Source organism: Emys orbicularis, chromosome 13 (genome assembly GCF_028017835.1).
Source record: "Emys orbicularis isolate rEmyOrb1 chromosome 13, rEmyOrb1.hap1, whole genome shotgun sequence".
Classification (NCBI taxonomy): domain Eukaryota; kingdom Metazoa; phylum Chordata; order Testudines; family Emydidae; genus Emys; species Emys orbicularis.
In genome coordinates, this window is record NC_088695.1 from 852,460 (window position 1) to 880,396 (window position 27,937).

The 27,937-nt window shown below is 64.0% G+C and overlaps 3 protein-coding genes across 3 annotated transcripts in view; 1 reads left to right on the plus strand and 2 right to left on the minus strand.

Annotated features, from left to right (window-relative positions):
* LOC135888058 (uncharacterized) overlaps positions 1-12,386 on the minus strand; it is a 41,150-nt gene extending 28,764 nt beyond the window's left edge. Inside the window, 7 exon segments of the mRNA XM_065415874.1 lie at positions 7,788-7,820; positions 8,089-8,121; positions 8,393-8,497; positions 9,190-9,465; positions 10,167-10,442; positions 10,937-11,197; positions 12,332-12,386. Coding sequence (XP_065271946.1) covers positions 7,788-7,820; positions 8,089-8,121; positions 8,393-8,497; positions 9,190-9,465; positions 10,167-10,442; positions 10,937-11,197; positions 12,332-12,386 — 1,039 coding nt within the window.
* LOC135887747 (class I histocompatibility antigen, F10 alpha chain-like) overlaps positions 1-27,937 on the plus strand; it is a 265,826-nt gene that overhangs the window by 147,379 nt on the left and 90,510 nt on the right. The window lies entirely within an intron of this gene.
* Positions 15,604-22,296, minus strand: LOC135887657 (major histocompatibility complex class I-related gene protein-like). Its single transcript, XM_065415379.1, has 9 exons — positions 22,210-22,296; positions 20,771-21,046; positions 20,136-20,411; positions 19,422-19,529; positions 19,039-19,071; positions 18,645-18,677; positions 18,166-18,201; positions 17,542-17,574; positions 15,604-17,076 (listed from the first exon to the last, which is right to left on the minus strand). The coding sequence occupies exons 1-9, from the start codon at positions 22,232-22,234 to the stop codon at positions 16,940-16,942; spliced, it is 957 nt and encodes a 318-aa protein (XP_065271451.1). The 5' UTR covers positions 22,235-22,296; the 3' UTR covers positions 15,604-16,939.

A 27,937-nucleotide genomic window follows, 5' to 3' on the forward strand; every position in this document is an offset into this window, starting at 1 on the left:
GTTTACGCTCAGGCAGGCTACCACACAGGTGTGACTGGCTCCCAGCTCTCTGGGGCTTGGGGCCCATGTCACTGGAGTGGCCATAAAGACAATGGCAAAGACAACCCCCAGGACACTTGCTGCCCAGCAGCTAAGGTCCCTCGATGGCCCAACCCCTCCGCAGGAAGCCAGACGGGTTTGACCAGAAGAGGGACAAAGGCCTGAGGAGGGGCCAGGTGGGGGTGACTCAGAGCAGGAGCCAAGGGTGGGCACCACCTGGCTGCGGCTCTGGGGTGCCCAGAATGGGCCATGCTGTAATTTTCTGCTCTCTGCACTAACCAAGGACCATCTGGCATCTACACTGCGGTGCAGCCAAGTAACAAACCCTTCTGCTGCCCCACGCTGGCTGAGTCCCTGCGGATGCTGAATGGGTGGGGGCATCGCTCCCTTTGGGTGCACAAATCTCTCGCAGGGTCCCACCCAGGTGGACTCGCTGCAGGGAGCTCACGGCGTGAAGCAGGGTGCTGACAGCTCCGAGGTTCGGTTCCAGGAGGTGGTGAAGTCACGTCACTTGCCCTAGTCAGAGAGTGAGACACTAAGTGGGTCTGGCACCCTGTGGGGTGCCTCCAAGAGAATGTTCCAAAGGTTTTGCAGAGCACCAGGCCTGTGAATCCACGACACCTTCACTAAACCCCAGAGACCACAGCCATGTATGCCACCAGCCAACTGGCAATTCCATGGCAAGAAGACCCCATGCCCCATTACTGATATGCCCTACAGAATTCAATACTGAAATGAACTAGACTGGATCCCTCAAGGTGCGCGCACACACACACACACCCTTCATATCACACTGTCAGCTTGGCCAACCTGCCAAATCAAACCCCTCCAGCATTCAATATAGCTACACCTAAAGCAGTGAATCCAGATGTAGCGCACACAGATAAATGCTGCAGTTCAAATCTCTGGAACACACATAGCACAAACAATGGCACATTCTCCTAGGCCTGCCTCATGTCTACTGATTACAGCAGCCTCTTATTGAACCATTCCCAGTGCCTATTTTAGGTGACAAATCTGAGGAACTGTCCCAGATTGAGCTGTCAGGAGAGGAGGTTTTGGACCAAACTATCAGTAATAAGCCACCAGAACCAGATGGGATTCACCCAAGAGCTCTAAAGGAACTCAAATATTAAATGGCAGAACTACTAATTGTGGAATGTAGCCTATTGCTTAAATCAGATTCTGCACCAGATGACTGGAGGATAGCTAATGTGACGCCAATTTTTTAAAAAAGGCTCCAGAGATGATCCTGGCAATTACAGGCCTGTAATCCTGACTTCAGTACCAGGCAAACTGGTTGAAACTATAGTAAAAGAACAGAATTATCAGACACATAGACGAACACAATAAGTTGGGGAAGAGTCAACATGGTTTTTGTAAAAGGAAATCATGCCTCACTAATCATCTAGAATTCTCTGATTGTGTCAACAGACATGGACAAGGGGGATCCAGTGGATATAGTGTACTTGGCCTTTAGAAAGCCTTGGACAAGGCCCCTCACCAAAGGCTGTTAAGCAGAGTAAGCTGCCAGGGGATAAGAGGGAAGGTCCTCTGATGGATTGGTAACTGGTTGAAAGATAGGAAACAAAGGGTAGGAATAAATGGTCAGTTTTCAGACTGGAGAGAGGTAAATAGTGGTGTCCTACAGGGGTCTGTACTGGGCCCACTCCTATTCAACATATTCATAAATGATCTGAGGAAAGGGGTAAACAATGTGTAGATGATACAAAATTACCCAAGATAGTTAAGTCCAAAGCAGACTGTGAAGAGCTACAAAGGGATCTCACAAAACTGGGTGACTGGGCAACAAAATGGCAGATGAAATTCAGTGTTGATAAATGCAAAGTAATGCACATTGGAAAACATCATCCCAACTATACATATAAAATTATGGGGTCTAAATTACCACACAAGAAAGAGCTCTTGGAGTCGTTGTGGATAGTTCTCTGAAAACATCCACTCAATGTGCAGCGGCAGCCAAAAAAGTGAACAGAAAAGGGATAGATAATAAGACAGAAAATATCATATTGCAGCTATATAAATCCATGGGTCAGGGCAGCCCCCACAGGGACACACACGGGTCAGGGGACAGGAGCAAAGGGGATTAATATTGAGGAACACAGGGATTGCTACACTGGATCAGAACCCAGGTCCACTTAGCCCAGGCTCCCGTCCGCGCCAGTGACCAGCACTGGCCGGGTCAGAGCCAGGAGCAGAGCTGCAGGAGCAGCTGTGGGACAAAATCTGGCCTGTGATCATCAGAGATCAGCTCAGGCCCTGCAGTGCAAGGTTTGAGATCCCTGCCCGTTGTCAGTCTAGCCCTGGGTAGTCTGTGAGCCACAGACATGACCTATCCCTTTGTGAGTTTTACTTAGTTTTTGGGCTCAGTGATGTCCTGTGGCAGGGAGTTCCACAAGCTAATTACACAGGGTGTGTGGGGAAATATTGCATTTTATCAGCACTTCCCAAACAAGTCTGCCAACTTTCTCCGTCAGGTCCCTCTTGAGAAGTCACCTCTTCCGTAAGGCATATGCACTATAACCAGCCCCAAATGTTAAAACGTTATGAATTACGCCCCCTAAAAATCATGAGATTGGCTAAAAGATCACGAGATTTACAAAAATGGGGGGGGGGTATTTGGTTTCTGAGTCTTTAGAGTTTGTGGTTTTAAGCTTTTCTTTGCAATCACCAGGGTGACACTTGTTTAAAAGAAAAAATGCTGAAATTCTCCCCTACTCCCAGGACTCCAGGAGCTGGGACTTTATGACAAACCCCCAAATATCACAAGACTTGCGACAAAATTGTGAGAGTTGGCAACACCGTGACCCACTGCTGCAGCCCCTCAGCCCCGCCTCGTTAGGTCAGCTCGACAGGGCAGGGGCTGTCAGTCCGATGTGTTTGTCCGGCACGACAGGGCCTGGGCTGGGCTCTGGCCTTTCGGTGTAACCACAATGGAAAATCCGACTCCCTTAGAGCAGCAGAAGTACCTCAGGGTCACAGCCCTCCTGCCATTGCTAGCGCTCCTTGCGTCCTAAGGGGCCTCACAAAGCACACGCAGCCCCACGGAAATGCAGCCACCTCTGGGGAAATGTGCATCAGCCAGACACTCGGTGGAGACGTTGGCCAAGGACAGTGGGGCAAAGCCCTGCTCCTATGGAAAGCGCCTTGTGGGATCTGTAATATCCACGGAGATGGCTGGGGATGTCGGGTCTCACCCAGGAACCCCCACGCACTGACCTGTCTGGTGGTCCAGCCAGGGGGAGGAAGCTGGAAGTTTCAGGGTCTCACCCCAACACTCACGGCCCCGAGCCGTCCCCTCTCGCTGCTGTGACTGGCCATGGCTGCCTGACTCCAGCACGGCCGAGCCGACCCTTCCGCAGCCGGGCCAGGGGCTCTTTCGCTCACCCCACTGGGCCTTTCCCCTGGTGCTGTCCAGACTTGGGAGCCCCCTTCCAACAGTGGGGAGACTGTGAGTCTCTGGGCCAGGGGAACATCAGCCCCCACTCACTGGGGGTCATGCTGCAGCCATAGGGGACTTTACCCCAGGCACCAGCACGACCCGACCCCCCCCCCCCCCCACCAGCTCAGCCTGTGTCTTTGCCCCCGGCTGCCCCATGCCCAGCTAGTGCCGGTTCTGGGTCTCCCATCCCAGCGCTGCCCCCGGGTGAGCGCCCCAGGGCAGGGCAGGGCAGGGAGGAGGCCCAGGCTGGCTCACACAGGCAGGGGATGTCTCTGTCCCAGCGCCCCCCAGCCCGGCTCCCCGCCCGGCCGGATGGATGCCAGGGCTGGGTTACGGCGAGGCAGCAGCGCCCCCCGGAGCCCAGCCAGGGAAGGGCAGGGCAGGGAGGAGGCCCAGGCTGGCTCACACAGACAGGGGATTTCTCTGTCCCAGAGCCCGGCCCCCAGCCCCGCGGGATGGTGCCCAGGCTGGGTTACGGCGAGGCAGCAGCGCCCCCGGGTGAGCGCCCCAGGGCAGGGCAGGGCAGGGGGGAGGCCCAGGCTGGCTCACACAGGCAGGGGATGTCTCTGTCCCAGCGCCCCCCAGCCCGGCTCCCTGCCCGGCCGGATGATGCCCAGGCTGGGTTACGGCGAGGCAGCAGCGCCCCCGGGTGAGCGCCCCAGGGCAGGGCAGGGCAGGGGGGAGGCCCAGGCTGGCTCACACAGACAGGGGATTTCTCTGTCCCAGCGCCCGGCCCCCCGCCCGGCCGGATGGTGCCCAGGCTGGGTTACGGCGAGGCAGCAGCGCCCCCCGGAGCCCAGCCAGGGCAGGGCAGGGCAGAGAGGAGACCCAGGCTGGCTCACACAGGCAGGGGATGTCTCTGTCCCAGCGCCCGGCCCCCCGCCCGGCCGGATGGTGCCCAGGCTGGGTTACGGCGAGGCAGCAGCGCCCCCCGGAGCCCAGCCAGGGCAGGGCAGGGCAGGGAGGAGGCCCAGGCTGGCTCACACAGGCAGGGGATGTCTCTGTCCCAGCGCCCCCCAGCCCGGCTCCCCGCCCGGCCGGATGGTGCCCAGGCTGGGTTACGGCGAGGCAGCAGCGCCCCCCGGAGCCCAGCCAGGGCAGGGCAGGGCAGGGAGGAGGCCCAGGCTGGCTCACACAGGCAGGGGATGTCTCTGTCCCAGAGCCCGGCTCCCCGCCCCGCCGGATGGTGCCCAGGCTGGGTTACGGCGAGGCAGCAGCGCCCCCCGGAGCCCAGCCAGGGAAGGTTTCTCCTCTCCCGGGTGATTTCTCGGAAAGGGCCTGACTCACTGGCACATGATAAAGCAGCTGCGGCTCCGTCTAGTGGCTGATCAGGGCAGGTTGTTTGCTGGGTCTGCAGCCAGCAAATCCCCTGGCAGCCGGGCCCAGGGCTGGCACCGGCCCATCCTGCGTTTCCTCGCCAGGGCTCCCCGCTGCCGGCCTGGGCCCGGTGCCACGCGGAGCGGCAAACTGCCCCCGGCTGGCTGAACCTGGGGGTGTTTAACCCCGATCTGCCCCCCGCCCCGACTGGCAGGAGTGGCCCACGGGCTGGGGCGGGTTATGGCTGCGGCACGAGCTGGAATGAGCCGCCCCGGAGCAGGGCAACGTGTCTGCGAATATGAACTGGGTGTGAACGCAGCGCTGAGCTGATCCGGATTAGCCGCTCCCAGAGTGCCCTCTGATTAGGAGTAGCTGGGTCTGTGCCGCTCCGCCCTGCCCAGCGCCAGATCAGCTGGGCTGGCGCCTCCCCCGGCCAGCTCCAGACTGACTCCAGGAACTGAGGTGCGTTAATTGGCAGCTCAGACCCAGGTGTACAGGATCCCTGCCCTGCGGGGACACAAGGGGATTTGCACCCTGTCCCCAGGCATGCTCCATGCCCATAGCTGTGAGCTGAGAGGCCCAGCCGCATAGGGGGCCAGTCAATGGGGCGTGCGTGGATGCTGAGTGGGAAGCGGGCTGGGGCTGGAAACCCACCCATAGGGCAGGGCAGGGTCCATTTCTGGGGGTGCAGCATTGCCAGCCCGGGGCATTTGAACCCCAGGGGTCGGGCCCCCCAAAACCATGAGTTTGTAAAAAGTTCCAAAAGGTGCGTTTGTGTTCACATGCGGGCTGTGCTCTGGACTCGGGTGGGCTCAGCCGTGGTCACGTCGAACTGGGGCTTTAAGGACAGACCGACTCTCACAACCGTCGGTAGCGCTGGGGTGGGCGATGGGGAGCGACGAGCGGGGCTGGGGCAGGAAATACCCAACCTCAAAGCCAGCCTGCAATGGGGCAGCACACACCGCTCTGCCCACGCCGCACAGCGGGAGACGGGTCATCGCCAGCACCGACGGGCCAGTGCACCCGCTGGGGTAACAGCTCTATCGCCCTGGCGTGGCGATGCTGATCTCCACCGCTGAGGAGCCCGCCCCGAGAGTGCAGCCGGGGGGTCGTCGAGGAGGAAGGCTGAATCCGTAACTCCGAGGGGTCAGAAATCACCAGCCAGGCCCCCCGATATTCTGAGATCAGCTTAAAAGAACCATGGAGGTTTTTCAAACTCCTGGTTCTGTTTAAACACCCTCCGGGTTCGAGCCCTTAGAGGTGTGGCGTTTGCCAGGCGCCAGCAGCGCTAGAAACCACCTCACAAAGATTCGGTGCATTGAGAAATGCGGCCCATGAAAAGGGAAACGCTCCCGGGAACAGGGCGATTTCAGTGAACTGTGTGGTGGGGAAATGGCAAAACGAATCGTTCCCTCGTTATCGCCTGACACGGCCGAACGGTTCATTTCCACGAGGTAAAAACAGGTCGTTTCCACTTTGGTTAATTTCGTGTCGACTTTTATAATGAATGAAAAGGTGATTGTAACAGCAGCGTAACAGTCTCTAGCGGGTCCGTCTCACACCGACGAGAACACAAACCAGACCCCCAGCCGCAGACACGGGACAGACCCACAGCTGCAGGCCCAGGGTCCACAGAGCCCCCACGCCGGACACACACCCAGGGCAGCACAGAAAGGGCCGTGTCTGTATCCCTGGGACAACGCACACAGCAGAGCGAGGAGTTTGTGTCTGGTGCTGGGGTAGGGACGGCGGCGGGTCAGAGCCAGGGAAACGTCTGACCCCAGTTCTGCGGGTCCACCCAGTGCTGCCAGCGCCAGAACCCCCCCCCACCACCACCACCACCGGGCACGGTGACAAACTGTCTTCAAAGTGCTTTAAACAGAGAGACTAACACACACACACACACACACACACACACATCCTCTGGGACAAGGCCCTGTAACAGGCACCCTCACAACCCTCCCAGGACAGGAAGTAAAGTATTCTCCCTGTTTTCAAGAGGGGGAAACTGAGGTACGGAGGAGGGGCGGGAATCACTCAGTGCCTCACAGCGAGCCAGCGGCAGAGCTGGGAATAGGACTCAGGAGTCCTGGCTCCCAGACCGCACTGCTCCCACCAGCAGGGACTCCCATGATGCACCGAGGGACCCCGGCCTACAGCGAGTGGGAGCACGGGGCACCCGAACTCCAGCTCCCACGAGCGACTGCGGCAGCTTTGCCACATGGAATTTGGTGGTTTTCAGCCAAAAGTGTTCAGTTTTGGGCCCAAAATGGAGGTTTTCCACGTGAAAAGCCCTTCCCCAGTGGCTGCTGGGAGGGGGCTCCGTGCACCCCAGAGGTAAGGAGGCCGCGGTCCCTGCCCCGAGGGGCTCACACACTAAATAAACCATGCAGCGAATGGGGCCGGCTGCCCAGTTCGCGTCCCATGGCCGACACGCAGAGCTCGGGGCAGGCGGCCCCCCGGCAGTGGGTCCCAGGGAGGCGGGAGGTTCAGGAGACGTGGGGCTGTTCACCAGGCACAGCTCCGAGGTCGTACACAAGGAGTAACACGGAGATAATGCTGAGGAGAGGCGGGGGGCTGGAGCCCCCCTGGTCAGTCCATGTCTTCACACTCTGGAGTCTCCTCCGGCTCCGACCGGCTACGTTAGAGCTGCAGGAGGGAGACACGGGAGAGTCAGGGTCTGCCCCGAGCCGCGTCCATACGGGTCAGAGAGGGGCTGGCGGTGGGGGGCTCCCCCTGGGGCCATTCCCCAGAGAGACCCCCCCAAACTCTCCCCCCCCAGAGACACCCCCCAGTAACCCTGCTGCCTGGAACCCCTCCCTGCAGAGGGGAGATACACCCAGCCGCAGACCCGGCCCTGCACCCAGCACCCCGGCCTGGAGCTCAGGGCTGGTTTGTCGGAGGGGCCGGGCCTGGGGTCTCCACCGAGCCCTCGTTGACTCCCCTGGGACTGAGTCCCCCCACGTACCAGTGATGGAGCTGTCTGATCCATGCTCGCTGGCTGTGGGGGGAGAAGGGAAGGGGGTCAGTGTCTGGCGGGGTTTGATACGCTCCCCAGGGGCCCCGGGGATTGGGCGTGGGGTTCGAGTTTCAGGGAGACCCATAGGACAGAGACTGTCCCGGCAGGCCCAGCGCCCTCGGGGCGTTCGAGGTGCCCAGACCCTGCCCCCCAGCTCTCCCCACACCGCACAGCTCAGCGCCGAGGACAGGCCGGTCTCAGCGGGGGGACACGGACAGCGCCCGGCCCAGCGGGGGGTCGTCTCACTCACCCGGCGCCGGCGAGTACAGATCCGCCTGGGGCCCTGCGGGGAGAAGGCAGGTTTCAGCGAGGGCAGGAGCCGGCTCTGGTCGCTCTCCGGGGCCTGGCCCAGCACGGACACCTGGACTTGGGGTCCCTGGACAAACCCAGCACGCGGGGAGGGGACCAGACACCCCACCGTGAGCGGCCGGCTCCCTCCCTGAGTCCCCACCAGTGTCCCTGCCAGCCCCCCTCGGGGAGCCCACGGCACCAGCGCTGGGGGCTGCGGGACAGGGCGTGGGGCAGCCCGGGGATCCCCCGCCCCGGCTCCATACCTGACAGCCTCCTCCTCCAGGCCAGGCCGACCAGCACGGCGACCGCCCCCAGGGCCAGGATCACGCCCGCCACCACCGGGACCAGCAGCGACTCGCACGGCGGCTCTGAGACGGGGACAGGACAGGGACTGAAGGGAACCGGGCGAGACCCCCCCCCCACACACACTGCCCTGCTCCCCCGTCAGTGCCCCATAGCCCCCCCGAGCTCCTCCGCCATCACAGGGGTCAGTCACCCCCTCCCCCGTCAGTGCCCCACAGCCCCCCTGAGCTCCTCCCCCAGCACGAGGGTCAGTCACCCCCTCCCCCATTACAGGGGTCAGTCACCCCCCCCCCCCCCAGCCAGTGCCCCATAGCCCCCCTCCCCCATCACAGGAGTCAGTCACTCCCTCCCCCATCACAAGCGTCAGTCACTCCACTCCGTTGTCAGTGCCCCATAGCCCCCCCCGAGCTCCTCCGCCATCACAGGGGTCAGTCACCCCCTCCCCCGTCAGTGCCCCATACCCCCCCGAGCTCCTCCGCCATCACAGGGGTCAGTCACCCCCTCCCCCGTCAGTGCCCCATAGCCCCCCCGATCTTCTCCCCCAGCACAGGGGTCAGTCACCCCCTCCCCCATCAGTGACCCATAGCCCCCCTCCCCCAGCACAGGGGTCAGTCACCCCCCTCCCCCGTCAGTGCCCATAGCCCCCCTGAGCTCCTCCCCCATCACAGGGGTCAGTCAATCCCTCCCCCAGAACAGGGTCAGTCTCAGTCGCCCACACTGGCTCACCCCCCCCAAACGCCCCTCCCCCCGGCCTCACCCCACACGACGACGAGCGGCTCGGCGAGGCTCTCGTGCTCCACACGGCAGCGGTACAGGCCTCTCTCCCGGGGGTCAACCTCCACCGTGGCCCAGGCATGGTAGGTCCCGTCCCCATTGGGCAGGACCCCCCCTCGCCGCGGCTCCTGCTCGCTGCTCCCTCCGTGTCGCAGCCAGCTCAGGGCGATGTCCCGGGGGTAGAAGCCGTGGGCCCGGCAGGAGAGGGTGGTGGGGCCACCGGGGGCGTCTCTGCCGGTGACCCGCACGGCCGGGCGCTCTGGGGAGACGAGGGGGCAGAGGGGGAGCCGCAGGGTCACGGCCGGTGAGCAGCACCCGGGTCCCCCGATACCATTACCAGCACCTGCCCCAACATCCCTCCCTGGGGGGGCCAAGGGATCCCTGGGGCAGGAGCGTCCCCAAATGGGAAGTCAGGGAGCATCAGGGATGTCCCAGCCCCATGGCCCCAAGGGCAGCCCTCCCCCTCCCCCCAAGCACCCCCTGCCCTTCCCCTCCCACCCAGCACCCCCTGCTCTCCACCCAGCCCCTCTGGCCTCCCCCGCAGCATCCCCTGCCCTCATCCCGCCTAGCCCGCACCCCCCTGCCCTCCCCTCTCCCCACCCCCAGCACCCCCTGCCCTCCCCTCCCCTCCCCACCTCCACGCCCCCTGCCCTCACCCCGACTGGCTAGCGCCCCCTGCTCTCCACCCAGCCCCTCTGGCCTCCCCCCCAGCACCTCCTGCCCTCATCCCGCCTAGCCCGCACCCCCCTGCCCTCCCCTCTCCCCACCCCCAGTGCCCCCTGCCCTCCCCTCCCCACCTCCACACCCCCTGCCCTCACCCCGACTGGCCAGCGCCCCCTGCCCTCACCACACCCCCCAGCGCCCCCTGCCCTCACCACACCCCCCAGGACCCCCTGCCCTCACCCCACCTGGCCAGTGCCCCCTGCCCTCACCCTGCCCCCCAGTGCCCCCTGCCCTCACCCCGCCTGGCCAGCGCCCCCTGCCCGAGCTGCAGGTAGCGGCGCAGGGCCTCGACGCACTCCCGCTCCAGGAAGTGGCGGTAGTACTACAGGGCGACCGGGTCCCCGTTCCACCGGCGCTGGGTGGCCTCGGCCTCCCGGGCAGGAGCCTCCCAGCGGTGCCGGGCGTCGTCGTAGATCAGGAAGTCGCCCCCGTCGTAGCCAAAGCGCCGGAAGCCCCCGGTGCTGCCGTCCGCCCGGATCTCGCAGCCGTAGGCATACTGGAAGATGTGGAAGCCTGGGCGGGGCAGAGCCGGGGGTGGGGTTGGGACGGGGACCCCACGGAGCCAGGACCACTGCTGGGTCTGTGACCCCTCCCTGGATCCCCCCCAGAGCCTGCCCCTCTCCAGGGGCCCTGCCCTGGGCCCCCCTCATCTGCTCCCCGCGGGGGCCTTGCTGGGCAGGACTGCATGGCCCTCGGTTCCGATCCGGCCATTCCTGGGAACAGAGAGGGGTGTAGGGAGCCCCGGCTCGCTGGGGGCGCTGCACAGACACAGTGAGACGGTCCCTGCCCCAAACAGCTCACAGGGCAAAGAGACAAGAAACCAGAGGGGAAACTGAGGCACAGAGAGGTGAGCTGACTTGACCAAGGTCACCCAGCAGGTCAGGGGAAAAGAGCCGGGGATAGAACCCAGGAGTCCTGCCTCCCCCGGCAGTGCTCCACGTCCCCTCTCTTCCCCCCCATGTCCCCAGTGCCCCGGCCCCTCTGTCCGCGTGCGGGCGCAGACTTACCCCTGCTCTGGTTGTAGAGGTGCATGTGGCTCCGCACCTTGCCCCGGAAGCAGGTCTGACGCACCTTGTGGACATGGTTCTCCCGCTCCCAGACCTCGGTCTCGGTCTCCTGCATCCAGGGTGCCCGGGGCCGCATCTGCTGGGCCTCGCTGTCGTACTCCATGAACCGCTGCCCGTCCACGTAGCCGGCCACGGTGAACTCGGGCACCCCCGGGCCGGGCTCCGAGACGGCCGTCAGGAAGTACTGCAGGGAGTGCGACCCTGCAGGGGAGGGGAGCGGCGGTGTTAGTGGGATCTGTCTGCACCCCCCTCCCCAAACGCCGGGAGAGCAGCCCCCACTCCCCACAGCTCCACAGAGACCCCCCAAAAAACCCCAGTGTAATTGTAAGGGGGATTGACGCACGGCGCACTCATCTCCTCAAGCACAGAGCGAACGGGGAATCACCAGCAGCTGGGAGCACTGCAGGGCACCTGACACACAGTAGGGAGTGAACAGCCATGCTGAGAATGGGGCAGAGGGGGTGTGTGTGTGTGCACGGATGCTAAACACACACACACGCATGCCCAGCAGGGAGGGACGGACGGACACACGCACAGCCAGTGGACAGACAGACAGACACACGGAATCCCCTTCCCCAGCACCGTAGGGCAGCCCTGCCACCGCACGGCCCATGAACCCCGATTCCCTAGCCCAGGCACAGAGCTGCAGGGAGACTGGAGGGGGGACAGGGGCAGATGTGGGGTGACAACAGTGGGGAGGGGGGTCGCTGTCACAGCCGAGCGTGGCCACGTCCGGCCCCAGGATCCTCTGGCACCAGCCCAATGACATCACCCCAACTCCCCAGTGAGCTCCCGGCCCCCCACAACTCACCCATTATCCACTGGCACCCCAGAGTGCTGCCAGGTGCTCCCCCACCTGGGCAGTACCTCCCACCCCTCCCCCAATACCATGGGAGATATACCACGCCCCCCCCTGCCTCTGTCAGAGAAATGTACCCAGAGCCAGTGAGAGAACTCAGGAGTCCTGGCTCCCAGCTCCCCCCCCCCCCCAACCCACCAGCCCCCACTCCCCTCCCAGAGCCAGGGAGAGAACCCAGGAGTCCTGGCTCCCAGCCCCCCTGCTCTAACCCACCAGCCCCCACTCCCCTCCCAGAGCTGGGGAGAGAACTCAGGAGTCCTGGCTCCCAGCCCTCCCTGCTCTAACCCACCAGCCCCCACTCCCCTCCCAGAGCCAGGGAGAGAACCCAGGAGTCCTGGCTCCCAGCTTCCCCCCCCCCCCAACCCACCAGCCCCCACTCCCCTCCCAGAGCCGGGGAGAGAACTCAGGAGTCCTGGCTCCCAGCCCCCCCCCCCGCTCCTGGGGGAGGGGTTAAGCCCCCGTTTGCCCCTACTCACGTGACTCGGCGCCCCCCAGCAGGAGGAGGAGGAGGAGGCTGCCTGGGCCCCCCATGCCGTGTGGGGCGTGATCCCGCTGTGCTGTGAGGGGGGGGGGCTGCTGCTGGCCCTGGGAGCCGCCCCCCCGCGGGGATTGGGCACCACGGGCGTGTCCTGCCCATTGCGACAGACCCACGGGGCCGGGCCGGGGAGGAAGTGAGATTCCGGCACAGCTGGGGGGGGGAGAGCAGCCCCTGGACACCCCCCCCCCACCAGCCCAGCCCCACCCAGACACGGGGGGCCCGGGACCCCCCCGCCCCCACCAGTGCAGCCCCACCCAGACACGGGGGGCCCGGGACCCCCCCCGCCTCCAGCCCAGCCTCGGGGGGCCCGGGGCCTCCCCCCCCCCCCGCACTTCAGTTACAGTCACAGACATGGGGGGGATCTGAACCCACTGTGCTTATACAGTCACAGGACACACACCAGGGTCCCCCCCACCCCCTGGGACAGCCCCCCCCGCACCCCCTAATGAGCCACCCCCATCTGCTCACATTACCCACATGCCCCTCAGCCTGCCCCCTGCACTGCCCGGGGGCGTTTTCCAAAGAGCTAAAGTGATTTAGGAGCCTTAGTCCAGGAGAGAACCCAGGAGTCCTGGCTCCCTTAACGCACCCCACACACCTTTAATCCTCTCCCTGCCCGTGTCCTTCCCCACTGACCCCCCCATCGCTCCAGGCCCTGCCTCCTGGGCTCGCACGGGGGTTTATCCTGCTGCCCGTCACCCTGGCGTCCGGGCACCTTCCACACAAACTCAACAGCAAGTAACAAAGCTCCTGGTGGATGGCAGGGGACTCTGCTCCGCGTTACACCCCCCAGCCGGACCCGCTGCGGCTCTGCCTGTGCTCCTGAGCCCTTCCTCCCTGCCCCGGTGCCCACCCCCTGCCCCACAGCCCCCCCCCCCATGCCCACCCCGGTCTGCCCCTCCCTTCCCATGGGCACTAGAAGGCAGCTGGATCGAACCCAGCGACCAGGCCCAGCTCCCGGGGTGTCGGGGTGTGTCTGTCCCCCCCGTGGCCGGCAGTCTGTGCTGTGGGCACTGCCCCGCTGCGGGCGGCCGGCTGCGGTGACGGGCTCCCAGCCCAGGGCAGGCGACCAGCTGCGGTGACGGGCTCCCAGCCCAGGGCAGGCGACCGGCGCAGCGGCTGTGTTTAACTCTCCCCTGGTTGCCACAGGGCCGCAAGTTCCCCATGCCGGGGGCCGGGGGGACAGGATGGCGAAGTCACGGTGCGCTCGCTGCAGCCCGCAGGGTCACACTTCCTCTTCCCCTGCCAGGCCCTCGGCAGCCGAGTTCGAGGCAGTCACGTGGGGACCGGCGCGCTGGGGGAACGTCGGAGCTGCTGAGATCCGGCCTCTGGCACCCGCCCGCCAGGCCCAGCGCGGGTCACACGCAGGCGGCCGGGAGCTGGGGCTGAACTGCCGGTCGTGCCAGACCCCATGGGAGCTGCACCCTGCCCCAGCTGCCCCGGCTGGATCTGTGGGGATCCTGCCCCAACCTGCCCCACGCCGACCTGAGACAGGCCCCGACATGCTGCTAGCGCATCGCTAGGCCAGGATCCCCTGGGTGCAGCCTCCTCTGCCGAGGGCCGCGCCGTGCTGATGCCAGCCACGTTAACCCGTCTGAGCGTCTCTCCCCCAAGTGTCAGCTCCCCGGGGCAGGGACTGGCTGTGCAGTGCCTGGCGCCGGGGGTCTCCGCCTGGGCTTGGCATCCCAGACACTACTGCAAAACGGGCAATGAACACGCTCCCCCGGGGCCGGCTCTGAGGGCCGGCTGAGGAGGGGCAGGGGGGTGGGGGTGCCTCTGCCCTGCACAGAGCCAGACCAGCTGGGACTGAGAGCGCCGTGGTCTGCGCAGTGTTAGCCGGGTCTGTCTGTACGCGGCTCTGGATGGAGCAGCTCTGATTCAAACCGGATCCAGATTAAATTCAATGTGACGAAGCCATTGGGCTTTACCGGCTCTTCCCAGCGCCCGGCTGCAACGGTGCCAGCAGGGGACGCCCCAGGCCTCGGTCTGGGAATCCCCCAGCGCTGCCTTAGCTCTCAGCAACAGGGCGGTTTGGCTCGCTGGGGCAGCAGAACCCGGCACTGGGAGGGGAGACGGGCTCAGACAGACACACAGCAAACGCCCAGACAGGCGAGGGGCACACGAGAGACAGGGCCTTTATTCCAGGGGTTCAGTTACACGATCTTGTCCAGCGGCTCTCACGCTTTCCAGACTGTCCCCCTTTCCGAAGGCTCATTGTCTTGCATCCCCCAAGTTTCACCTTGTCACGGACTCACAGATCGTGCCCACTCCTGGCCCCGTGCGGTCCGTGGGGGGTGCCCCTTTCAGTGAGACAGCCCTTCTCGGGGGTCCACTCTCTCTCGGGGTCAGGCCCCTCCACCTCCTGGAGCCGCACCTCTCTGAGCCTTAGCACGTCTGTCTCTGCCGTGGGCCCCCTCAGGGAGTCCCCTCGCTCTGGACCCCCCGGGCCTCCACCCCCGAAGGGGTTGATGCCACCCTGTTCTCTAGCCCGGAGCGACTCTCAGCCAGCATAAAACAGGAGGGTTTATTGAGAGTTGAACACAGCACAGGAAGCTCTCTGACCCTCAGGCCTGGCCTCCCTCAGCCCAGCACACCCCAGTCTCTCTGCATCCAGGTGGGCTCTGCCGGCTCCCCCTCTCCAGCCCCGAGCCCCCCTGCCCCAGCTGGGCATCTGAGATCCCTGGCCCCAGGCCCCACCTCTGTCCATTGTCTTCTCTCCAGGTAAACAAGGTCGTAAACAGGGGCCTCCTCTCCTCGCTTCTGTCCTCTGGCTGGAACCGGCTGGTTAGGTCACTGGGTCCTCACTCTGTAGGCCATTGTCCGCCCACTGGCCAGAACCAGCTGCGATTCCTGAGCTGGGTCTCCGGGTCGGGGTCTCAGGTCACCGGTCGCTGGGGTCTCCATCCTCCAGGCCATCGGCTGGGGTCCCAAGTTCCCTCTCCGGTCCTGTGTACCCACAAACTCCCTCTCCCCTCCCCTCGTTAAACCAGTAACACCCAGGGAAACTGAGTCCCACTCCCTCCGCATGCAAACCATTGGAAAACAAGGAAAAAACAAGAAAATCCCCCACTTCGTCACACACCTCAGTTAAAAATACTTAAAAATCAGACATGAAACTACAGAAGTGTCACAGTCACACTATTACTGAAACATTTCAGAGGGGTAGCCGTGTTAGTCTGTATCTGCAAAAAGAATGAGGAGTCCTTGTGGCACCTTAGAGACTAACACATTTATTTGAGCATACGCTTTCGTGGGCTACAGGCCACTTCATCGGATGCATGTAAAAATACAGTAGTACATTTTTACCGTATAATTATAAGATAAATTAATTTAAATATAAACATAGTACTTACATTTCAGTGTACTGTACATTACACAGAGCAATAGAAACAAGTCATTGTATGAAATTGTAGTTTGCACCGACTTTGCTGGTGTTTTTTGTGTAGCCTGCTGTAAAACTAGGGAAATATCTAGCAGAGTTGATGTCCCCCCTGGCAGATCTCTGTGACCCCCCAGGGGTACACATCCCCCTGGTTGAGAAATCAAAGCGTCCCTGCCCCACACAGCAGCTTTCGTTGTACGTCTGACAGATCCCAGGTAATTAACCTGTTATACTTAAAGTACTGCACAGGATCTTTTCAGGGGGAATAAGGCAAAGTGCCACATTTACTGGTAATACATGGATCAATCAACACTGTATCATATGCATATGATCTATATTACACTCACACACACACACACATACACACACAAACACACTCCGTCTTGTTGTTACCAACTGGTTGCTCCCCTTAACTGCACTGGCCAGGTGAGTTAGATGGGGGAGGGGTGGAGCCGGGCGTCTGCTGATCCGGATCGATGCTCCATGTTGACAAGACGAGACCCGGGGTCCTCTGCAAGACACCTCACATTTATAGCAGCTTCCCTCTCCTGCAAATCTGTACCAGCTTCAAAATCTGTGTCTGTTGGTCCTTTGTGCTGCTTCCTTCTGGGTGTTGTCCCACTGCTGTTCAAAGAGGGCGTTTTCAAAGGAAGGTGCTGGCTTCTAACCCCCAAGGCCGTCAGTATGTCTGATCTTCTTTAGTGAGCCACTTGACAGGTTTTATTGTCCTTGGGTCTGGCTTCCAGCCCCTCTCCAAGGGGTGCAGCTGTCTGGAGGTGCTGCCTTCCACGCCTGGTTCATCCACACCTCGGTCAGTCAACAGGGCAATTGATTAAAAGGAGGGGGGAGGAGAGATCTTATTTTACTCCTAGCGAAAAGACATTTTTTTAACATTATACCAAGGCTCAGTACAAAGTTTTCTTTATAAGGATCTGATACAAAGTTGTAGGAAAATAGAGGCATAATACAAAGTCATATGAAAGTTATGTGAAGATGCTTAATGCAGAGATTTATCCACAAACCCACAGCGGCCCCCGCGAGGCAGCTGAGCGTCACATCCGGGGCCTGGGCATTGAGGCAGAGGGAAAGGGTGAGGAATTCAGTCCAGGTCACACGAGCAGTCAGCAGCCGAGGGGGGGAGAGACCCCCAGGAACAACTCCAGCCTAGACGATGCCCGCTGGGGGGTCCCCGTCGTCGAGCGGGGCAGGAACACCCATGTGGAGGAGCTCCTGAGTTTCTGTAGGGAGATTGGTCTCTCCCACACTTGTGTCCCCCACCAGGTGCACCGTGGCCGCCGACCCTGCAGGAACGAGATACAGGGAGTCAGGGGGAGCCCGGAGCCTCCCCTTTTTTTCTGGCAGCCCCCATGGGCCCCCCCACTTTTCTGGCGGTGCCCCCCCCAGGCACACCCCCTTTTTCTACTGGCGCCTCTGCAGGAGCCGTGTCTGTTCGTAGGGATCGGGGCTGACACCGGAGAGGGACCCGCTGCAGCCGGACAGGGCTCCCTCGGGCCGTTCTCCAGACCCTCCCGCAGCCGGGTCAGATGGGGGAGAGACGCTCCGTACCCAGCAGGGTCGCTCCCAGCTCTGCCTGGGGCAGGGTGGGGGGAAGAGGAGGGAGTTCCCAGGCTGGTTCATTGCTCCCCACCGCGGGGAGCAGGCGCTCAGAGCTCCCAGGCTGGGCTACTAGAGGGGCCGGGCCTGGGGGGCTCTGGGTCTATGGCCGGGGGGAGCCGCCAGCGCCCCGGGCTGGAGTCACCACTTACCTTGCGAGCCGGTGTCATACCCAGGGTCGCTGCCTGTGGGAGGGAGAAGGGGGTTAGCGCTGAGCAGGGAGCTGGTTCCTGGCCGATCCCCGCACCCCACCCCGCACCAATGGGATCAGACTGGGGTGAGCAGAACGTCCCGGAGGCCCAGAAATGGCCCAGCCCAGGCAGGGACCATGGGAAGGGATCAGAAAGGGGGCAGGGGCCAGGCAGACCCAGTTCTGGGGTAAGAATCCCCATAACGCACCAGGGCTGGAGGCTGGGTGGGGGAGCGCAGGGACCCCAGCTGGGGCGGGAATGGCCGGGGGTTCAGGATCTGAGGGTCCTGGTATCTGAGTCCCGGCCCAGCTCTGCTTTGGGGGGGTCACACTCAGCCCCACTCCTCTCCCAGTTCATATAGGGGCTGAGGTACAGTGAGCCCTCCCCCCTGCAGCCCAGCCCCCCACCCACAGCTCCCCTCCCCCAGAGTCCCTGCTGCCTGGAACGACCCCCCTTGTAGAGGGGACCCACCCCCGGCTGGGGACTGCAAGGCACCCCGGGGCAGGGCTTGGGGCAGGCGTCTCCCCATAGGGGTCTCCGTGACCACAGCCGATCCCAGGGGGGCTGGATCCCCCCAGCACTTACCCCTGCTGGATCCTTTGCTGGATTCTTTGTCGCTGGCTATGGGGAGAAGGGACAGGGTCAGCGTCTCCGAGCCTAGGGGCTGAGTGTGCTCCCGGGGTCACGGCCCCCCTCGGAGCGGTTCCAGCCCCACCCGTCCCGTTAGACCTGCCCTGGGCTCGCCTGGGGGGCCCTGACCCCAAGGCTGGGTGAGGAGGGGCCAATGTGGCAGGGCCTCGCTGTGGGATCTCAGGGACCGTCCCTCCCAGCTCTGCCGGGGGGAGCCTGGCCCCAGTGCGGGGAAAGGAGGGGCCCCTGGTTACCTGCTCTGCTCACAGGTGACCCTCCTGGGGAGTGCAGGGTGAATCGCCAAGTCCCATTCACAGCCCCCCCCTCCCCCTCCCCCCGAGATCCCACCCCCGCCTGGTCTCCCTGCTGGGGCCTCTGACCAGGAACTGAAGGGTTAACGGGTCACCCCTCCTGCTCCATCATTAACCCCTTACCTTCCAGAGAGGAGCTGGAGTCCCGGTTGCCGGCTGTGGGGGGAGAAGGGGGGTTAGTGTCTCCTGACGTCTCCCTAGGAATCGATTCCACCCTCGCCCACCCCGTCCCGGGGCTCACCACCCCCGGCCTGCCCCAGACAGGGAACAGCATCACCCAGAGCTGCCCTGGGCAGAGCCAGCCATGAGGGCCCCCTGCCTGGCACGGCTCAGCCCGGAGACCAGAGGGGCCTGCACCCCGCAGAGCCGGGGGCACGTCGCGCGACGCAGGGGATTGCGGGTGACTGGCTGAGCAGGTGGCGATGGGGCGTTAGCGCCCGGTCCCAGGGGAGGGTCCCCGGGCTGGGCCGTGCCCCCTCCCCACACCTGCCAGCAGCCTGGACGGGCTCACACTCACCCTGAGCTGGAGTGTCGATGGCTCCGGTTTTCCCTGCAGAGACAAGGCAGATTGCAGTGAGTGCGGCCGCTCCCGGGACAGGAACCGGCTCTGACCCATGTCCACGGCCCAGCACAGACCCCGGGGCTCAGCGCGCGACTCAGTGTCCCAGGGGAAGCCGGGTGTAAGGAAGGGAACAGAGAGACCCAGCGTCATCCGCCCCGTCTCTGGCTCCCCCGTCTCTGGCTACGGCCCGGCAGCAGCCCCCAGCGGGGTCTCTGGCCCAGCCCCCCGCAGGGCAGTCACACAACCCCAACGCAGGGGTCCCCCTCCAGATTGCTGCCGTCCCCAGGGCCCCATCGCAGGCCCCACACTGAGAGGTGGCACCGCCGGCCCCCCATTACCTGAGCGCCGCCTCCTCCAGAGAACAAACCCAACTGTCCCAGCGAGCAGGGCAGCGCCAGCGACGGCCCCAATCAGCGCAGGGAGCGGGGCAGAGCGGGACGGGGGCTCTGCAAGGGAACAGAGAGTGAGAGACCCCCCCAAACACCACGTCCTTCCCATCCCCCATTCGCACCCCCACTCCTTTCTCGTGGCTGTCTCTTTACCCTGCGGTGAGTCTGTTCCAGGAACGTCCGTTATTCTTCAAACCGCAGCGGCCAGGGGAAGCGGGCGCCCTTGCCTGCTCCTTCCCGAGCGTCTCTTCTCCCTGGGGCCCAGGCCTCGCGTTCCCTTTTCAATCCTTTGTTAACAAGACTTTTCAACTCCTGCTAACTCACAGGGGCCTGGCACCAGGTTCCCCGTATTCTAAAGCCCGTTTCACCTCCAGCCGATGTTTCACTGCCCGGGACCCCGGCCCAGGCTGGGATCAGGCTGGCTCCGCGATCACGCCCCCCTTCATTTATCAGCTCCCTCCGGCTTTCCGGGGTGCCCCCTCCCCTCTGGTTCCTGTCTTAGCCTCCTCCCCCGCTAGCCACACAACCTGCCTGTCCTGCGGCTTCGCTCATTTTCTCCACCTGGGGAAGTGAGCAAAGTGTGTTACCGGTGGGGCTGTAGGGCCAGTCACCCTGTGACACCCCCCCCATTTCATCCAGCGTCCACATACACCCCGGCCTCACCCCACGCAGTGTCGAGCGGCTGGGCCAGGCTCTTGTGCTCCACACGGCAGCTGTACAGGTCTCTCTCCTGGGGGTCGATCTCCACCGTGGCCCAGGTGTGGTAGGTCCCGTCCCCGTTGGGCAGGACCCCCCCTCGCCATGTCTCCTGCTCTCTGCTCTCCCCCTTTCGCAGCCAGGTCACGGCAATGTCCCGGGGGTAGAAGCCGTGGGCCCGGCAGGAGAGGGTGGTGGGGCCGCCAGGGGCGTCTCTGCTGGTGACCCGCACGGCCGGGTGCTCTGGAGAGACAAGGGGGCAGAGGGGGAGGCCGCTGGGTTAGGGCCCATGAGCAGCACCCGGGTCCCTGAGCACCCCCATGGTTCAGTCATTGGAAAGCAGGAGAGGTCAGAGCCTGGGAAAGACCCCACAGGGACCTGCCCCACACAGGAGCCCAGGGGCAGGGGGAGATGGGACCTGCCAGGGGAGGGGGTCTCTGCACCCTGCCGGCATGGCACAGAAGGGGACCCCCAAAAGGCTCCGCTGACCTCTAGGGGTCTTCCCCTGTAACCCAGCCCTGGGTCAATATAATTAGTGTCTCAGACAGGCCAGGGAGGGGGGGAGAGTCCCGCTACCCGGGTGGGCTCCCTGCCCCCCTCACCTCTCCTCTGCAGCGTCTCCTTCCCGTAGCCCAGGTATTTCTGCAGCCACTCGACGCATTTCCGCTCCAGATAGTCCCGCTGCTGCTGGCTCAGGTGCCTGTCGGCCTCCATCTTCCCCTTGGTGATCTCGGCCTCCTTGCTGGGCGCCACCCAGGCGTGGGTGCGGGTGTCGTAGGAGAGGAAATCCCGCCCGTTGTAGCCGTACTGCCGGAAGCCCCCCGTGCCGCCGTCCGCCCGCAGCTCACAGCCGTACATGTACTGGAAGGCGTGCAGGCCTGGAGAGACACGCACGGAGCCATGTGAGGCCACAGCTCCGGCCACGGCGCCTGACGCGGCTCGTTAGACCTGACTCAGGGCCACGGCCCCTCGCTGCCCCCACGACCCCTCGCTGCCCCCACGGCCCAGCCACTGCAGGCACCCCGGGGCGACTTGCTTGTGTTGCTACTGAACTCGATTCCGAGCGAGGGTCGGGGACAGACTCGGTCAGAGACACGGCTCGGCCAGGGGTTCAGGTTACGGCTCGGCCAGGGGTCAGGGTCACAGCTCAGAGTTGGGATTAGGGTTGCAGTTATTGCTCTGCCTGGCCTCAGGGCGAGGGTCAGGGTTATGGCTTGGCCCGGGGTCGGATCACTGGAAGCCCAGGGGTCGGGTCACAGCTTCGCTCAGCGCTGGGACTGGGGTTACCCTGAGGACAGGGGCTGGGGTGATCATAGAATCTCAGGGTTGGAAGGGACCTCAGGAGGTATCTAGTCCAACCCCCTGCTCAAAGGGGGGCCAATCCCCAGACAGATTTTTGTCCCAGATCCCTAAATGGCCCCCTCAAGGATTGAGCTCACAACCTTGGGTTTAGCAGGCCAATGCTCAAACCACTGAGTTATCCCTCCCCGGTTCCTCCTTTGCCCAGGGTGACGGGCACTGCCCAGCGCAGGGCGAGGGCTGGGGAGAGTTACAGCGAGCGCTGGGGCTGGGACTGGGGTTACGGTCACTGCTCAGCCTAGAGCTACGGTCCCTGCTGGGCCCGGGGACGGGATCTCTGCTGGGGATGGGGACAAGGGACTGGGTCACCACCAGACCTGGGGATGGGGTCACCACGGGGATGGGGGTCCGTGCTAGGCCTGGTGACGGGGTCACTGCCAGGGATGGGGACAGGGTCACCACGGGGATGGGGGTCTGTGCTAGGCCTGGGGATGGGGTCACTGCCGGGGATGGGGACAAGGGACTGGGTCACCACCAGACCTGGGGATGGGGGAATGGAGTCACTGCTTAGGTCCAGGGATATGGGACAGGGTCACCACCGGGCCTGGGGTCACCACTGGGGCCAGGGATGGAGGATGGAGACAGAACAGAGTCCCTCCTAGGTCCCGGGCTCTGGGGTCCCTCCTAGGCCCAGTGTCTGGGGTCACCGCCAGGCCCCACGCTCCGGCCCCCGGCCCCTCACCCCCGCTCTGGTTGTAGCGCTCCATGGCGATGCGGACGTTGCCATTGAAGGCCTCCTGCCAGCCCTTGGCAATCCAGGTCTGCCGATCCCAGTATTCGGGCCCCTCGGCCTGGATCCAGGGGGCGCGAGGCTGGGCCTGCTTCACCTCGCTGTCGAAATGGAAGAAGAGCTGGTCATCCAGGTACCCGACCACGGTGAACTGGGGCAGCCCCGGGCCGGGCTCCGACACCGCCGTGTAGAAATAGCGCAGCGAGTGCGGGCCTGGGTCTGCGGGGAGAGAGCGAGAGAGACCCTCCTGTCAGCCAGCAGCCCCCTTCCCCACCCAGCCCCCAGGGCGAGCCAGGACTCCACCCCACACTTCAGGGGGGAGAGACACCCTTCAGCCAACAGCCCCTTGCCCCATCCCAGCCCCGAGGGCGAGCCGGGACCCCACACTCCAGGGGGGAGAGACCCACCCCACAGCCAGCAGCCCCTCACCCCCTGTCCCATCCCAGCCCCCCGGGTGAGCCAGGACCCCACCCCACACTGCAGAAGGGAGACCCCCCCCCCCCATCAGCCAGCAGCCCCTTTCGCCCGGCCCAGCCCCCGGGGAGAGCCGGGACCACACCCCACACTGCAAGGGAGTAGATGGGGCCTCACTCTCTGTTGGGCCAGGGGTCCATGCAGTGCCCAGCGTGACGGGGGGCCCAATCTCAGTTGAGCAGGGTCTGCGCAGCGTCTGGCATGACCAGGCCCCTCATACTGACTTCTGGTCCCCATAAACATTCATTAACAGCAGCAATTAGCAATTAGTGTCTGGCAGCCTCACCCACCTCGCGCTGGGCGCTCGCCAGATGGGGGCGCGAAACCACGGGGGGGGGCTAGGCAGGGTGTTGGGGGAGCAGCAGCCGTCACCGCAAAATCCAGTGTCCCACAGGGAGGGGGCAAAGGGGGGGGATGGGAGGGGAAACTGAGGCGTAGCCAGAGGTCGTGACATAGAATCATAGAATCATAGAATCATAGAATATCAGGGTTGGAAGGGACCTCAAGAGGTCATCTAGTCCAACCCCCTGCTCAAAGCAGGACCAATTCCCAACTAAATCATCCCAGCCAGGGCTTTGTCAAGCCGGGCCTTAAAAACCTCCAAGGAAGGAGACTCCACCACCTCCCTAGGTAACGCATTCCAGTGCTTCACCACCCTCCTAGTGAAATAGTGTTTCCTAATATTCAACCTGGACCTCCCCCACTGCAACTTGAGACCATTGCTCCTTGTTCTGTCATCTGCCACCACTGAGAACAGCCGAACTCCATCCTCTTTGGAACCTCCCTTCAGGTAGTTGAAGGCTGCTATCAAATCCCCCCTCATTCTTCTCTTCTGGAGACTAAACAATCCCAGTTCCCTCAGCCTCTCCTCATAAGTCATGTGCTCCAGACCCCTAATCATTTTTGTTGCCCTCCGCTGGACTCTTTCCAATTTTTCCACATCCTTCTTGTAGTGTGGGGCCCAAAATTGGACACAGTATTCCAGATGAGGCCTCACCAATGTCGAATAAAGGGGAACGATCACGTTCCTCGATCTGCCTAATGTTGTGGGGAAGGAAGTGGGGCAGGGCTGACCCTGAACCGGGGGTTCCCACAAAGACAGACAGCGGGGAAAGGGTTAAACCTTGGCGGTTTGACTCTGACCCCGCCCCCCCTTCGGATCAGGAGCTGAGCCCAGCTGGGAGGGGAGCCCTGCTCCCTGTACCCCTCCCATAACAACTGGCAGGGATCCCCACTCCCCACAGCCGTACCCCTCCCCGGGACACCCCCTCTTTCCCCGGGACACCCGGCTATAGGGGTCGGGGGGGGGCCAGTGTCCAGCTAGCCACCCGGGGCTCGATTCTGGCCTCGCATTAGTTTTACACCCCCTGGTCTCAGTGGCTCGCTCCTGATTCACAGCCAGGCGGCTGAGAGCTGAATGGGGCCCTGGGGGGGTCTGGATTTGAGCCCCAAAGCCCCTCACCCCAATACAAGCATTTCCTGCCCCCTGGCTCATCCCCCTCGACGCCCCCCAGCACAGGTCACCACTGCCCCTAATGGGACAGGATCCTGCCCCTCCCCCTGTGCTGTGGGGTAGCACCCCAATACTCACGGGAACAGCCCCCTGGGACGGCAAAGACCCCCAGCAGGAGGAGAGGGAGGGGGACAGGCACGGCCATGCTGAGCCCAGTCACTCTCCCCCCTATATCGGCCAGGACGCTCCCCACTGGGCTCCCCAACAGAGCGACTCTCCGGGTGCACCCTGCCCCTGGCCTCGCCCCGGGGACTTTGCCCCAGGAAGGGCTGGCCCAGCTGAGAAAGCCCCACAAGGGAGCAGCTGCCCCATCACCTGGTACCGAGCAGAGCCCGTCTGCCAGCTGGAGACGGAAAGTGAAAGTGTCACAGAGGGTGGCACCTCCCCCATAAGGTAAACAGCTGGCTGGGCAGGGTGGTGTAATGGTTGGAACCGGGGGAGGGGCTGGGAGCCAGGACTCCTGGGTTCTCTGCCCGGCTCAGGGAGGGGAGTGGGGGCTGGTGGGTTAGAGCAGAGGGGGCTGGGAGCCAGGACTCCTGGGTTCTCTCCCCAGCTCTGGGAGGGGAGTGGGGGCTGGTGGGTTAGAGGGGGGGGGGGGCTGGGAGCCAGGACTCCTGGGTTCTCTCCCCAGCTCTGGGAGGGGAGTGGGGGCTGGTGGGTTAGAGCGGGGGGGCTGGGAGCTAGGACTCCTGGGTTCTCCCTGGCTCTGGGAGGGGAGAGGGGGCTGGTGCGTTAGAGCGGGGGGGCTGGGAGCCAGGACTCCTGGGTTCTCTCCCCGGCTCTGGGAGGGGAGTGGGGGCTGGTGGGTTAGAGCAGGAGGGGCTGGGAGCCAGGACTCCTGGGTTCTCCCTGGCTCTGGGAGGGGAGTGGGGGCTGGTGGGTTAGAGCGGGGGGGGGCTGGGAGCCAGGACTCCTGGGTTCTCTCCCCAGCTCTGGGAGGGGAGTGGGGACTGGTGGGTTAGAGCAGGGGGGCTGGGAACCAGGACGCCTGGGTTCTCTCCCCAGCTCTGGGAGGGGAGTGGGGACTGGTGGTTAGAGTCTGGAGAGGACACCTTTCACCCATTCAGGGTCATTTCCTATATTTGTGCAGCCTTCAACTCTACTCACACTGGGCCCAGGACCCTGTGACCCCCCCACACACACCCCCACGCCCTGTCGGAGGGCCCAGTAATGCACACAGGCCTCAGTCAGGGTCAGGGCCCCGTCGCGCCGGGCGCTGCACAAACTCTGACCCAGATGTTGCCAGTCGGTGTTGGGCCGGTTCGAGTTTGAACTTTTTGAATCTTAACCTCTGTGGACACAAAATAATTGTCTGCCCCCCCCGCCCCCCCATTTCCCAGCACGTGAACACTGAAATCAACACACATTTGACAATGCTGACAAAAATGACACAATAAACCTGCGATTCTGCCAAGCCCACGTGTGACTGGGGAACCGGTCCCGGACCCCCCCATCCGCCCCCACCCGACCCAGCCCAGCCTGGGCCCCGATCCCAGCGGTCCCAGGACCCCACCCCCGGGGGGGGACCCCAGGTACTCACGCGAGTCCCGTCCCTTGCCGGCGAGGGCCCCCAGGGGGAGGAGGAGGAGCAAACACAGGCTGGTCTCCCGCCCCCCCATCCCCAGCGGGGTCCTTCGCTCCGCCACCCCGACAGCTGCGCCCTCCCCCCCCCCGCAGCTCACTGATCCCCGGCGCGCAGCGCCGGGCACTCAGCCTCTGCCGGGATTGGGCGAGAGGGGCCGCTCCCTCCAATAGCGACAGACGAAGCCAGCCGCGTCACCGGTCTCCGGGCAGAACCCGGCCGGGCAGCTTGACGGGGCGGCTGGTAACAGAGCAGCCTTAGCCGCGTCCCGGGAGTCCCGCAGGCCGCGCCCCCGAGGGGGCGGGGCTGGGAGCTCTGGGAGGGGAGTGGGGGCTGGGGGCTTAGAGCAGGGGCGGCTGGGAGCCCGGACTCCTGGGTTCTCTACCCGGCTCTGGGAGGGGAGGGGGGGCTAGTGGTTTAGAGCAGGGGCGGCTGGGAGCCCGGACTCCTGGGTTCTCTCCCCAGCTCTGGGAGGGGAGGGGGGGCTAGTGGTTTAGAGCAGGGGCGGCTGGGAGCCCGGACTCCTGGGTTCTCTCCCCAGCTCTGGGAGGGGAGGGGGGCCTAGTGGGTTAGAGCGGGGGGGGGGGCTGGGAGCCCGGACTCCTGGGTTCTCTCCCCAGCTCTGGGAGGGGAGGGGGGGCTAGTGGTTTAGAGCAGGGGCGGCTGGGAGCCCGGACTCCTGGGTTCTCTCCCCAGCTCTGGGAGGGGAGGGGGGGCTAGTGGTTTAGAGCAGGGGCGGCTGGGAGCCCGGACTCCTGGGTTCTCTCCCCAGCTCTGGGAGGGGAGTGGGGGCTGGTGGGTTAGAGCAGGGGGGGCTGGGAGCTGGACTCCTGGGTTCTCTCCCCAGCTCTGGGAGGGGAGGGGAGGGGAGGGGGGCTAGTGGTCAGAGCAGGACTCCCTGGCCCCATGTTCTGCCCTGTTCCTGACCCACTGAAGAAACGGGCCCTGGTCACGTTCCATCCCGGGGCGTCTCTACACCGGGGATACCGCCCTGGGGACTGCGAATTCATCTGTGTGTGAGGCTGCAGCTGCTCTGTGACGCAGCCGAGAGCAGGGGGTATAAACCCCCTAGGTTACCCCGGGACGGACACCCTGGGCTCTAGGAAAGCCGGGGGTGAGGGAGGGGAACTGGCCCCCAGGGTCTGGGTCTGGCCCGGCAGCAGCTGCCCCGGGGGCTCTGGCTCAGCCAGTCGCACAGCGCTGGGGGCTGGATGCTGCTCCCCTGGGCGGCAGGGCCCAGCCGGTCCACGGTCCCCCATCCCAGGCCCCCTACCTGAGCCTCTTTCTCCAGCAGTGACGGCGACAGTCACCCCAGTGCCCAGCCCCAGAGGGGCGCCCGGCTCCGGGAGCAGGGGGTGAGGGGGATCCCAGAATCCCCTCCCCCGTTACGGGTCAGTCCCCGTCGCCCATGGGCCGGGCTCACCCCCTCCCTCCAAACGCCCCCTCGTACCCCAGCCAGCAACCACCCCCCGGCCTCACCCCACACAGCGACACAGTCCCAGAGGATCACAGGGGTGGGGGTGTCCCCAAAGGGGTGGGAGGAAGGGCAGGCTGCATGCAGAGTGGGGGGGGGTGAGTGTCCCCTGGGTTCCCGGCCCCCTCACCTCTCCACTGCAGCTTCCCCCACCCCCCGTCCTCCAGGTGTTTCCTGAGCCCCTCGCAGACCGGCTCCAGGCTCATCCTCACTCCATTGGCATGGGGGGGGGGTTCGCTCTCCTCACCCCCAGCCCAGCGGGGGGGTCGGGGCTGTAGCCTCCCCATAGTGTTTGTTCTGTGGGACCCCCCCGGTGCTGCCGGACCTGTGCCGGAGGGTGAGACGGTCTGGAACCCACACCCAGCTGGGCACCAGCCTGCACCGACCCCCCCAGACCTTGGGAGAAAGGCGTGTCTGGGCCCAGCCGTACCCGGCCGGCTCCCGTCCCTGCCCCAGGGTGAACCAGATCTGAGCTCGGGGGCTACAAACCCCAGCCAGTGTTGGATCTTTCCAGGGGTCGCTCTGACCCCATTCACACTAACCCCCGGCATCCTCCCACGTTGGAGCCGACGGAGCTCGCTTAGCCTTTGATTTTACCCAGCAGGAATCTGCAGGCCTGTATCCTGGAATATTGGGG